The sequence below is a fragment of the Pagrus major genome, chromosome 3 (assembly GCF_040436345.1).
Source record: "Pagrus major chromosome 3, Pma_NU_1.0".
NCBI classification, from domain to species: domain Eukaryota; kingdom Metazoa; phylum Chordata; class Actinopteri; order Spariformes; family Sparidae; genus Pagrus; species Pagrus major.
The window spans coordinates 5,223,752-5,237,782 of record NC_133217.1 but is presented as its reverse complement, the minus strand read 5'-3'; the positions used below and the strand labels follow the sequence as shown (position 1 = coordinate 5,237,782).

Below are 14,031 nucleotides of genomic sequence, written 5' to 3'. Positions count from 1 at the left end.
TAATTCTAATATTTTAACAACCTAAAGAGCAGTTTTGTCACTGTATTTGCACTTTGTGCAGCCCAGTCGCTTGGATAAATTGTTGGCAGTTAATGTTTCTGCAAACCAGCGAATCACATTTGTATGTGTCATAGACCTACTTATCAGTATGACGTCACTACAAAATGTGTCCACATTACATGTTCAAAAAAACCAAAAAACACTGGTATTTAAAGCCAAAACACAATCTTTTCCTTACCCTAACCAAGTGGTTTTGGTGCCTAAACCTAACCAGAGCTTAAACACAGCATTGTCACAACATAAAATAGAAAACCGAAAGAAAAGAAAGGTAAAGTTGCTGCATAAAGACATATACATTTTCAACATATCTGTGGGTTGCAGAAAAATATATTGCCAACATTTACTCTGGCAAATATTTAGCCAAAATATATTTAGATCTGACTGGTTTTAGTCCAAAAATATTAATATAGATAAAAATATTATGGAGGCAATGTGAAGAAATCTTTGAACTAGCAGTTCGAGCTACATGTATGTAGACAGAATTTACAGAAAAGACCCCTGACCTCCCTCAGTATTTCTTAGTCGGGCCCTTTATGTACCGTATACCTGGCGGACATTTAAAGCGCCGTCAGCCCGTTATTACCTGTCAGACCTCGTTTTTTAAACAGGGGTCAAACTGAGCGCCGCAGTGATGTCCCTCATTCTGTGTCTGTTGTTTCACTGCACCACAAAATCAAAGTGACATGTTGTTTTATCGCGCGGCGACCCGAGGCACACAGTGTTCTATTACAATAGCATATGGATGTGAGTATCGTCAGTGATCTACACGAGTCAGTGACTTATAAATGTTGTTTTTTTTTTTCAAACTGAGATGTGATACTGCAGCAGACAGGTGAATGGTCATCCATTTTCTGGCTTCTTTTTCCCAATTTCAAGCCTCATTTGTTTTAGCACACAGCTCCTCTAAATCAGCAACTGTTCTGTTTTTCAATTAAGGAGCATTTACGGCTTTATTTGATTAAACTTCAAAGTATACTCATCATGTATAATAATGTATTATTGTCAAACCTGACATTTAATCACTTAATCTATTAAAAAAACTCACATTTTAGAGCAGGATTTTGTGTGTGAGACACAAATACTGAAGTTTTACACGTTAATATGTGGGATGTTATTTGGATGACGACATAAGCAGTGAAGGCTTCACAGTGATGCTCCTCTATTCCAAACTGGTGTCTGATCCTGTTGAGCATTATCTCCGTCACATTACGTTTGAGTCATGGTCACGTACTGTAGCTCTTCTCCGTGAACTTGAACTGATGCATTTAGGGCATTTCCGCACCAAGACACATCCATTAAAAATCACTCTCACTATTCAAGGCCTCATGCCTCGCCCTGTAATTACTGCCCAGGCCCATCTGTGACTCAGCAGTGAAGACGTGCTGGGCGGATATCGAAATGCAACAAGTGTAGTCAGGAAACACGCCATTAAAGGATGGTTAAATGGTTTGGTTTCCTGGATGAATGTATTATAAATTTATACCATCATATGTATATCAAGACATTCCATAACTTTGTAGTTATGTGGTGTCTCTTTGTAGTCACTCTGTGTCTCTTTGTAGTCATTTTGTGACTCCTTGTTGTCATTTTGTGTCTCTTTGTAGTCATTTTACATTTCGTTGTAGTTCGGAGTCTCTTCATAGTCACTTTGTTGTCTCTTTGTGGTCATTTTGTCTATCTTTGGAGTTGTTTGTACGTCTTTGGAGTCACTTCGCACCTCTCTTTAGTCATTTCGTGTCTCTTGACTGTCATTTAGCATCTATGTGTAATGATTTTGTGTCTATTTGCAGTCGTGTAGTGTTCCTTTTTCATTCATTCTGCACCCCTTTGCGGTTGTTGTGTCTCTTTGTTGTTGTTTTATTGACTTTCTAACAAGAAATGTGGCTTAATTTCAGGTAACAGCCATTTTGTATCTCTCTGTAGTCATTTTGTGGTAATCTCAAGTCATTTTGTGGTTGTTTTGCATCTCTTTGTAGTCATCGTGTGTCTCTTTGCAGACATTTTGTGTCTGGTCATTCTGCATCACATTTTTAATCATTTTGCATGTCATTTGCATCCCATTGTAGTAATTCTGTGTGTCTTCATGTGTCTCTGTAATAAAGTTGTGTATTTTTTTGAGAATTCTGCTTCTCTTTGTGGTAATTTTATGTTTCCTTGTCGTTCTGCACCTATTTGTGGTTGTTTCATGTCTCTTTGTTGTTGTTTGATTGACAGTCCAACAAGAAATGTGCCTTCATTTCAACAGTCACTTCAGACGGGGGCCTCCTGGGTATAGGCCCAGCCCCGCTCAATAATCCATCTATTTTAATGGGTCACCAGGAATGTGCACAGATGTTTCTGAAGCTCTTTCAAATGCCTCTCTTGATAACAAAGCACCTTTCCGGAAACCTACCATTACATGCTCGAATAATTACGAAAAATACATGAGGTTGACTTATTTATATTTCCATTTATCTCCCCAGAGATACGAGGAGTCTCATTGGTCAGGTGAACCAAGAGTCAACTCTTCAAATCTGTGAGCTGTATCCTGAACAAAGTGAAGCCCCAGCACGTTCAGGTGGCCTCTCTGCTAAACCTCTGACCACTTTAGCGTCTCCTGAACCTCTTTAAAATGGAGGAGGGTTACCAAAACCGGACTGCATTTATAAAAGGCGCCAAAGACATTGCCAAAGAAGTCAAGCGGCAAGCATCTAAGAAGGTTGGCCGTTCAGTGGATCGGGTGACCGATGAGTACAGCAAGCGCTCCTACAGCCGTTTTGAAGAGGATGATGATGATGACTACCCCATGCAGGGAAGCCAGGACGGCTACTACCGCGGAGACAGCCAGGCAGCTAACGATGACGAGGGCGGCCACAGTGACTCCACAGAGGGTCACGATGAGGATGATGAAATCTACGAAGGCGAGTACCAGGGGATACCCAGAGCTGATTCAGGCAAAGGCAGCCTGGCTGGAGGCCCGGGCTCGGTGAGGGCCGGCGCTCAGCAGTTCAGAGATGTCGGAGTGTCCGAGGCCGAGAGGAGGAAGGACCAGGAAGAGCTGGCTCAACAGTACGAGACCATTTTACAAGAATGTGGTCACGGGAAGTTCCAGTGGACCTTGTACTTTGTGCTGGGGCTGGCTCTCATGGCGGATGGTGTGGAGATCTTCGTGGTTGGGTTTGTCCTGCCCAGCGCTGAGAAGGATATGTGCCTGTCTGAACCTAACAAGAGCATGCTAGGTAAGCTTTTACAGGCGACTGGGGCTCCTCCTTCTGTCGTAGGCTACAGGTTCTTGTGTTGGCTGCGTCACAGTGTCTATTTGTGGTATAGTTGATTGTTGAATCTCATTTCCAAGTCGTCAAATCCTGACGCTTTGGTTTGGTGGCAGCCTGACCTGCCGACCTAAAGTGTCAGCATTTGACAACCTGAGAATGAAATTCAACAATCAACTATCTTTCTCCAGAATTGCTTTCTGCTCCATCAAAGGATACGCCTGTGTATCATCAACAAATCTCCAAAACCAACAAAGAATTGATCCCATGAGAAAGTATTGGCCGTGTATCCAAGCCTTATGTAACTTACTTCTCTCAGCCACGAAGCCTCATTGGTGTCCAAACGAATATTACAAACACTTCAGTGAGCCACATTACGCTGGATAAAATGCTCCTTCATTACCATAAACATGTGCAGTTCTGCTGCCAGAAATAGTCAGTAGAGCACCAAATTTGTGTTAATCCACAGCTGAAAATAGTCCCCGACAAATATACTTTTACTTCTGTTTGAGTAACGTTTCCTAAAAACTTCAGTGCCCACCTGTCTTCAGTGGAGAAATGGCTTGAGGCTGAGAGTCGGACAAAATTATTGTTGGTTTTAGTGTTTCCATGGGATTTGTTGACTGTGAGAAAAATAAAAACAAATGAAATAAAAACTGTTGTCTGCCTGTCTTGAGAGACCAGACTGTAATCTCAGACTGTAGTGGAAATTTTCTCAAAACTATTTACCAAATAATTTGATTTAACAACCAGTGACATTTTGTATTCACATATGTAACAGTTCAGTTCCCTTTGCTCTCTCCATGTCCGCAGGTCTGATTGTATATTTTGGGATGATGGTCGGGGCTTTCCTCTGGGGGGCTCTGGCTGACCGGATAGGCCGTCGGCAGTCTCTTCTCATCTCTCTCTCCATCAATAGTGTCTTCTCCTTCTTCTCCTCCTTCGTCCAGGGATACAGCACCTTTCTGTTTTGCCGGCTCTTGTCAGGCGTCGGGTAAATTGAAAAATATTGTTCAATACATGTTTTTTTCCTTGAGATGCTTAAATCCATTTGCTGAAAAATCAATCAGTTTCCCACAGAGCTTCTGTGAGTTAGTTTTGCACCATGGTGATGAAGTAATGAGAGCAAATAATATTAAAGCTTTAGTGAGCAAACAAAATTACCAGTGCAGTAAATTAAAGGTTGTAGGGTTCAAGCTGTGGTGCCTCTGCTTGTAACTAATCGCTGTAGTTTACATTCAGGAGTTTGAAGAAGTTTGCTCTCATTCACGGAATGATACCACGTCTGTCATAGACAAAAAAAAACATTCCTCTTATTTCTTAGTACCAAATGCTGTCAGTCTGAGCTCTGCATGCATCTCTTGATCTTAAACAGTTCTACTCTGGGCTCAGTCGGTGTCTGATCTTTGCAGGATTGGTGGCTCGATTCCCATCGTGTTTTCCTACTATTCTGAATTTCTGGCCCAAGAGAAGCGTGGCGAGCACCTCAGCTGGCTCTGCATGTTCTGGATGATTGGGGGCATATACGCATCTGCCATGGCCTGGGCTATTATCCCACATTATGGTGAGTACAGTTACCTGTCCCTGAATTTATGAGGTTTATGGTTAGCTACCACTGCACTGTTCAAGCTAGCTTATATTCCTTATTTCTAAAAGCTATAGTTCAACCTTTTGGGGACTCGACTTATTTTTATCGATACCACCCCCATAATGCATTAAATATAAGGCCATAGCCAGTTAGCTTAGCTTAGCTTAGCATAAATAGGTTCTATTTTAAGGTTCAGCTTTGGCTGCAGGGTGAGTTTTTCTTTTGCTAGCAGGTGTTTTCCCAGAGTCACTGCACTGCAGCCGACCTCTGACCCCCCTGGAGGGAGTAAAAATAAGAACATGGTTCATTTCAAATTAAACATGTTCCAGACTGTGCCTTGTAAAGATTGATTGTCTGACCTTATCTGACCTTATTTGACTTGTGAAATTGAATAGTGTGAGCTGCGAGCTCATGCCTTTGTGTTGTTTTGTCTTCTCAGGATGGAGTTTCCAGATGGGCTCAGCGTATCAGTTCCACAGCTGGCGTGTGTTTGTGTTGGTGTGCGCGTTTCCTTGTGTCGCAGCCATCTCTGCCCTCAGCGCCATGCCGGAGAGCCCACGCTTCTACTTAGAGGTTAGCAGATGTTCTTGTTGACTTGAGAGTTTTTGTGAGTCATATTTTTACTAACATAATACCCGACGTGTTAAATGTGTGTAAGTAAAGATCATTTCTTCTTCTGGCTGTTTGAATGAATGGGGATGGAGACAAAAAAAACACAGGAAGGTTTTACACACTATGATATTTGCTTTTTTCCAAACAGAATGGCAAACACGATGAAGGCTGGATGATTCTGAAGCAAGTTCATGACACTAACATGCGAGCAAAGGGATACCCAGAGAAGGTGTTTTCTGTGAGTATCTCTGAGGAAACACTGTTATATAAAGTCACAACTAATACTTCCATTAGCCTACAGTCAGCGAACATTCACAGCAGGCAATCCCAATTTCAATCAGGAGAGACAAGCGAATGAAGTTTAAGAAAGATAACTTTTATTACAGCAGAGTCTTATCAGAATATCTTTGGTGCTTGGACTCTCCAGGGAGATTTTTGTGTCCTCAGCAGCTGCAAGAAAAATCTCCGCATGGAGTCCAGACATTGGTGGTGGTGGTGGTGGTGGTGGTGTTTGAAGCTGATGAATCTTCCGGCCTTGGTGAATCTGTGAAGAGTGGGCGGTGATGGGGAGGTGGAGGGGGCGCACAAACAGGAGCATGAATGAACTAAAGGCAGAGAGAGCGAATCATATTTAAAAAGACAGCAACAAGATGATAGGCTATTAGTGAGACTTATATTAGACTCCAGAAAGAAAAAAAACTAAAGACATAAGCATGCAAAAATACAGTCTTCATAACTTTAGCTAGCTCATGTGGTGTTTTAAATGAGGGTTTTGGGCATTTTATGATTTTCTTACATCGTGGACATCAGTGAGATGATGGGTAAACAGGGGGAAAAAGAGATTGGGATTTACAAGCAACAAATATCATGGGCTGTTTGTAGCGTTAGCTGCAATGTGATCTGATCACAAGTGCACAGCTCTAAGTACTGGTGTGAATGTCCTCAAGACACATTGAGCACCATTTTAGATTCGGAGGTGGAGAAGCCACAAACACACTCAGAATGGATTACGTACTGCCTGATTTCCTTAACTTAACGAACTTTGCGACTCTTTGCTACCACAAATTCAAAATTATTCATGCCTTCATGTAAATTCAGCATTAGATGCAATGCATTAAGTTGTTTACTTCTTTGTAAAAAGGGTGTGTTTGTTGCTGCATCGCTGTACCAGCCTGTCTGCTTCTATAGTCTCTGAAGTGCATCTAATCTCCCAACATTTAGAAGCTGTTCTGCTTTGTTGCCAGTGGAGAACATTTCCAGAAATGCCAAATGTAGTAGTTAAAAATATTCCCTGACATCCGGCTGAAGGCATCCCTCTGAAGGACTTACGTCTCTTTCATCCAAGGTCACCACAATTAAGACGGTGAAACAGATGGATGAGTTGGTGGACACCGGCACCGACACTCCAGTCTGGCAGCGCTACAGGCTGAAGATAATGAGCCTCTCCCAACAGGTGAGTGAAGTCGAGAGGAATGGTTAAAAATGTAATTCACATACGGTGTATGTCAATTACCATCTAGGAGATTTGTTATGTGACGGCAACTCTGAACCCAAACTGTAACCAAGCTTTGAAAGCATGGAATAAAGCCCCACTGAGATCATATCTGAGATTGTTGCTCCCTTTAAAAATGCAGTTTTACACTTGATGCAGCAGAATATGAGGCCGAGACCTTTCACAGCTCGGGGCATGCCTTTAAAAGGCCTCAGCGGAGCTGGCAGCGGCTGAAGCAAACAGCGTGGATGGAGGCGTGGGTGGTAGCGAGTACAAGAGTAGCTAAGAGGTTTTAAAACGCCAACTTTTCTTTATTAATTATTATGACTTCTTGACCTACATCTGACTTTATGCGTTATTCAAACTGAAAATCAACAAAGTATTACAGTTTTTTCATTCATGTCCACGTCTTTTGCGAAACAAACTAATAAACTGAATATTGTGTATTTGTTCTGGTAATATTGTTTTATATCAGTTTGACTCTCTTGTGTGTAAACTTGTCTTCGTGTTGCATATTGCTGCAGCACCACTGCTCCAGGCAGAAACTTAAACCAGATTTTAATTTGCATTCTGCCTACGTTCTGCTCCACGCCTACACCCTCCGTTTTCTCCCGAATCTGCCGCTGCACCACCAGCTTAATGCATGCTGAAAAGTCTCCATCCTTAAAGTTGAATTTGAATTTGAATCTGAAGCTGTCAAGTGGAAGGCGAGAATGGTTCATGCAAAGATCTTTGGAAGGGGGGAATCTTTTGGAGAACGATCCTGGCTGCAGTCGTGTTGTGTTCAAGTTTTACCTCCTAAATATCTCCTAAATTATCCGATTAGAATAAGAGCATGTGCAAAGTATAAACATGTAAAATCTTGAATTAAAGTTGTTCTTTCTCACATCTTGCAGATAAAGAACAACATCCTTGCCACCTTCAACCCAGAATATAAACGGACGACTTTCATGCTCATGGCTGTTTGGTTCACCATGTCTTTCAGGTAAACGTAAGACCCAAAAAACCTCTGCTCCATGGTCAATCATGTTCACCTTTTTTGGCTTATTTCATCTGCTCTGCCTCTAAAAACTCTGCAGCTACTACGGTCTGACAGTGTGGTTCCCAGACATGATCAAGTACATCCAGAAGCAGGAGTATGAGTCACGCACAAAGATCTTCACTAAGGAGCGAGCGGAGCACGTCACTTTTAACTTCACCCTGGAAAACCAAGTGCATCGCCAAGGACACTACTTCAATGACAAGTAAGTGTTTCGTGAGCTGCAGTTATTCTTCCTGGTTTGGTCATCGGTACAATCAGATTTACATTTTGAATGCTGCTAAATCGATAAAGCGCAAGAACACAACATTGAACCTGTGACCTGCTCATCAGGTTCCTCAACCTGAAGATGAAGTCGATGGTGTTTGAAGACTCCGTGTTTGAGGAGTGCTACTTTGAGGACATCACCTCCACACACACCATCTTCAGGAACTGCACCTTCATTGCAAGTTTGTTCTATAACACAGGTAAATATGAGCAGAAAGTGTTCAGCATTGATCAGTATCAGGAGGATGTTGTAATCAAGGCTTCAACTAATGATTAATTTAGCTATTGATGATGATTGCTTTTAAATTTTTCATTTTTCTGACAATTTAGTCTATAAACTGTCTAGAAAAAGTAAAAATTGACATCACAAGCACGGGTGAACAAGGTGAACTGTCCAAAACATCAATTTAAACCTGCATTAACTAAATTTTCAGACATTTCTGGCAAAGAGCAACAGAATGAAGAAACGGAAATGCCATGTTATTACTTTAAAATGTTGTTATTGTGAACATTTAAGCCATTAGTTGACTATTTACAGGAGGACATGGAAAAAACATAAACATTAACACAGAGGCACCCCATAAATGCGAGTTAAACAATCACTCTTTTGTTTTTGCTCTGTTTTTGGTCTCCACCGCCTCTTGAGGGAAATATCGGCTTGTTAGCTACTAAATGCTCTACTGTGTTCACCAGCTAGTTGCTAACAATTTTCTGGCCTGTTGGTGCTGAGTAGGAAGCGTACAGAGGGCTCATCAGACTTTTTGTTTGTTAAAAACAGCTGCCTGCTGCATCTGGGAACAACACTGATGAGAGCAGCCAGCCAAAAACAGTAAAGTTGTGGAATGTGAAGTTAAAAGACACTAAGATGCTCCTCAGAGTCTGATGATAATTATATGTGAGTCTCTTTTCAGATTACACATACAGTGGATCCATTGTTAGGATAAAGATTATTGCAGCTTTAAAGTGAGAAAAAACAGAGAAAAACAGCAAATCTGCTCTGAATTAGATTTGATTACACTGTGATAATAAGAAAAATAAAAGATTTATTTGTATTGCACTTAACGAAAACAGTGTTTTGCAACAAACACAAAAGCACAGCAATAAAACAAATGGCAATAAAAGAGAAATAAAATGTATAACAATGGATGATTAAATCTGCCTTCCCTTGAATATAATGAAACTAGACGGCACATCTGAATCTGGCACATTTCAAAAACTCAACAGCGACGTCTCTTTTCAGAAATCATGACCCGGTTGCTCAAGATAATCCACAGACGTTGTTGTGAGCGGTTTCATGTAGGAACTGTTGTCTATGTTCGTCAGCTTGTGCGGGATGTAAAACATTAATGGCATCCTCCTTGGCTGAGCTGAAACGTTAGCTTAGTTAGTTTAGTTAGGCAGCCTCTCATACATGAGTAGATGCACGCTTCCTTCTTTGCAGTGATGCGGCTGGCAGTTGCTTCTCGTCCAAGAAAATAGTTTCTATGTGATTCTGCCCCCAACAAGGTGGATTATCTTGAGTAAACAGGTCATGATTTCTGGAAAGAGACATTCCCGTTTTTCACATTTACTTTTGGGTGTTTTGAGCACCACAAGCTGAGTGCCATCTAGTTCCATTTAATTGGAGAGAAAGCAGACATCTGCATGGCCGATATCTCCAAATGTCGACACGTATTTTAGATTTTGGGGAGAACTGTCCCTTTAATAATAATAAAAAAGCTATTAAGACAAAACAGATGTGAGAATGTGTTCGCTGGATAAAACCAAAGCTCTCCTGAGAGACGACTTGACACAAAACAACCTCATGTGTGTTGGGATGACGTCATTTATGCCATCTCCTGTTATCTTTATATTTTCTTTAATATCAGCTTCTAAAGCAAGTGCAGCCGACAACATATTTGATAGCATCTACAGCTCATTTATATGTGAGTGTTTTTAACTATGCACAGTGCGTTTATGAGGAAGCTGCAGCCCATGGTGTGTTCAGCTGTGTGGATTTGATTTCTTGTGTTTTCAATCATTATGTCACATTGTGCCTGAGAAAACAGAGAAGCTGTTTCTCTGCTAACACGAGTCTTAAATCTTCACTTCCGCAGCAGCTTTGAGATCATCGGCACATCTTCTCATCCCTGAAGCCAACAATGCATTCATTTATGTTTATGTCATCTGTGCATCGAGAATTTTATGATCATTCAGCACTTTAATGCCTGACGCCCTTTCATGAAGCCGTTATAAATTATCGGTATGGAAGCAATTTCACCAGGCTCATCAGAAAACCTGATTGTGCAGTTTTTTGTAGCTGCAGGCGACAAAGTATGAAGAGAGAATGAAGTAACGGGGCTTGTAACCTCCAGGAAAAGTGGTTTTGAAAGACAATGCAACCTCTCCAGACCTTTTCTATTTTGTTCGCGTTATTTATTTTAAAAACGACCACAGTGATGGATGTTTAGTCTTCGCTGAAAGGAATTTTGATTAAAAACAGCCAACGACAGAGGATTGGTTGTGGCCAATGGTGGACTCAGGATGTTTGAGGGGCAGGGGCGGACAAAAATATAAAGGGCACCACATGTATACGTGGGGGCATCGGGGCGAAGAAAATCTAGAAAATCTACATCTGTAGTGAAGAGAGGGCACTTCACCAGGCAGCGAGTCCACCAGTGGTTCAGTCAGAAAAAAGGATCATTTTTGCAAGTGTGTGAACGCGCTGTAGGTTTGGTTTAAGAAGTGGGGAAGGACACACTGAAGTCAGTTTCAGTCAGTATCTTTGATTCAGTATTGCACAGCAGTAACTCTCCTTCTTCTTTCTCTTTTGTCAGATTTGTTCAAATACAGGTTTGTCGACTGTAAACTGGTCAACAGCACGTTCCTCCACAACAAGGAGGGCTGCATGCTCGACTTCAGCGACGACTTCAACAATGCCTACATGATATACTTTGTCAACTTCCTCGGCACGTTGGCAGTGTTGCCTGGCAACATCGTGTCGGCTCTATTAATGGACAAAATTGGCCGTTTAAGAATGCTGGGTAGGTAAATCTGATCAGTGGAGATAATTTGCTTTTTAACCACAGAGTCTGTTTAACTTAACGTGATCCTCCCTCCTCTCTGCAGCGGGATCCAGCGTCATATCTTGTGTCAGCTGTTTCTTCCTGATGTTCGGCAACAGCGAGTCAGGGATGATCGCCCTCCTGTGCCTGTTTGGCGGCATCAGCATCGCCTCGTGGAACGCCCTGGATGTGATCACAGTGGAGCTCTACCCCTCAGATAAAAGGCAACATGAGATGCACAAACATGTTCTTATATCTCTCATATTATTTATTCATTTATTCCTTGTTAAATTTATTTACATATTTATTTCTTTATTTACTGCTTTATTCTTTTCTTTTTGCATTTGGCAAGATAATACATAAATTGATACGTTAATAAATAAACTGAATAAATTAAGAAATAAAATGATAAATAAATGAGAAAGTAAACAAATAGGGGAATTAATACAAAGGTAAATAAATGCAGAAGCAAAATTAAAACAGAAATATACATTTATGACACTATATAAATGAATTGCATTTTGTATATTTTTGGTGTATTCAATCGAATATGTACTTATTTATTGAGCCGTTTATTTATTTTTATTCATTGTTGATTTTGGCATTGTCAGTCCTCCATACAATCCTCCTCTTTGTATCAGCTGCTGAAACTCTGCTGTCTTCCTCTTGTCTTGTGTTCAGGTGCACAGCCTTTGGTTTCCTGAATGCCCTCTGCAAGCTTGCGGCCGTCCTGGGCATCAGCATCTTCCAGTCATTCGTCGGCATCACCAAAGCCGTGCCCATCATATTCGCTGCCGGCGCCCTCGCCGCAGGTAGTTTCCTCGCAACAAAGTTGCCTGAAACAAGAGGCCAAGTGTTGCAGTAAAACAAACGACCAGTAGTGGGCAGCAGAGCACAGCTGGAGTGTGTGTTTGACAACTAGAGCCCGAACATCCCTGAGAGCTACAGCGCTGCCCGTCACACACCAACAGAACAGACTGCCATCCCCATTGTAAGCCCAGAATCCTTTGAAATATGGATTGCATCATTGAAAGTCTTTACGAGAAGAGCATCATGATAACTACATCTGAATGATAACAGCTGCACAATCAGGTACTAAAAAACATCAGATCCTTTTAGATGTGGGTGACGCAGAACAAATTGTGGTGTGCAGTGAGGATAAAAATGTAAATTTTCCGGCCCACAGATCTACAATATCAATTGAGAAGACAGAGATGTCAAATGAAGAGATGAGACTGATAAAAAAAAAGCCATTCATGGGGGGTTGCGAAAAGATTTAGTCTATGCATGTGGTCGATTTTTCACATATGATTGCAGTGTTCTTCTCTCTCGTCTGTCCTCGACCTCGGTGACCGGCTTTCAGTGCTGCTTTTTGATTTGCTGTGACGTTCCCAGTACATTCACTTCCTTTCTGAATTTCAGGGTGAATATATTTTCCTCTAAAAAAACGCCCATGACCCTTGATCACTGAAACTGAAGCCAGACCTGCTGAGAGCTCACACTTTTTACCAAATAATGTCAAAACATTCCAGTGAGGCTTGATTTATTCAGAGACAGAGAATTAAATGTTTCCTTGTCCCTGCGTAAAAACCAGTCTTCTCCTCTACTTACAGCCTCAAATCACAGACGGGTGACGATGCATTTCACAGGATTCTCTGTTGTAAATGGGAATAGTTTGATCCAGCTCCTCAGTGTTCAGTGTTAAACTAATGTTTCTCCCTCCCAGTTGTCGCACCGTGCAGCTGTGGCAGTGCAACGGTGTTCACGCCTGCAACACAGGAACGTCCGTGGGACGGATTTTGGTCAAGTGCTAAATGTGAGAGCAGATACCATAGTGTAATATTTGCCTAAATTAGTGATGTGAGTTTGCATGTGTGTCAGGCAAGAGAGAGTGATTTATTCATTAAAACTCCATAATTTCATGCAAATCAGCGCAGCCATGTCGACCATATTTTACTGATCCAGCAGCAGAATGTTTGAGGCTAATTTAGGAATAATCATATCGGCGTATAACTCATGAAGTAGCTCAGGTGTGGTGAAATGTTTTCGACCACGTTTACAGCTGGTATTATGTTTTTAGCACCACTAAACAACCAAATTGTTGTACGTGCAGGAGGATTTTAGCTCTTTGCCATTTGCATAGCTGCATTAATTAGCCTTAATATGAAAACAAGTCACAAAACAAGTCAATAGATTGAGTGTGAAAGTTCATTCTCGACCTTGGAAAACTAAAGTTTGGCAAAAAAAATGTTAAATCAATTTACACATACTGGCTTTTTGCAGATATTTCGACCACATCTCACTGAAAAAAACCTTGACTTAACATTTTTTCGTCAAAGTAATTTGTTTTCTTTCGTCTTTTCTGTACAACTAAACACAGTATACTTTCTTAAAATTGTGTTGATGCCTCTTAAAAGTCACAGTATGACTTCATTGTACTCATAAGCACAAATTAAACAGGAAAAACAAGAAAAATCAGCACAAAACAAGACTATTGATCAGGCAGTGCAGCACAAAGTGATTAATTTTTCATTTTAAGGGCTCCTGTTCCTGTCAATCCCTCATGAGCACACGGAAAAAATTGCCAGTTGTGACTTTGATCTAAATTGGAAGCAGTCACTCTGATTTAAAGCCAATTGAGTACCACTTTTTATACATATCACTACTTCGGTATAATT

General features: G+C 41.2%; 1 protein-coding gene across 1 annotated transcript; it reads left to right on the top strand.

Annotated features, from left to right (window-relative positions):
- The first annotated feature begins 2,671 nt into the window (after positions 1 to 2,671).
- LOC140993807 (synaptic vesicle glycoprotein 2A-like) lies at positions 2,672 to 12,218 on the top strand. Its single transcript, XM_073463352.1, has 12 exons — positions 2,672 to 3,278; positions 4,125 to 4,305; positions 4,724 to 4,875; positions 5,339 to 5,472; positions 5,660 to 5,749; positions 6,857 to 6,964; positions 7,900 to 7,988; positions 8,083 to 8,247; positions 8,376 to 8,509; positions 11,126 to 11,332; positions 11,418 to 11,577; positions 12,035 to 12,218. The coding sequence occupies exons 1-12, from the start codon at positions 2,672 to 2,674 to the stop codon at positions 12,216 to 12,218; spliced, it is 2,211 nt and encodes a 736-aa protein (XP_073319453.1).
- The last annotated feature ends 1,813 nt before the right edge of the window (positions 12,219 to 14,031 follow it).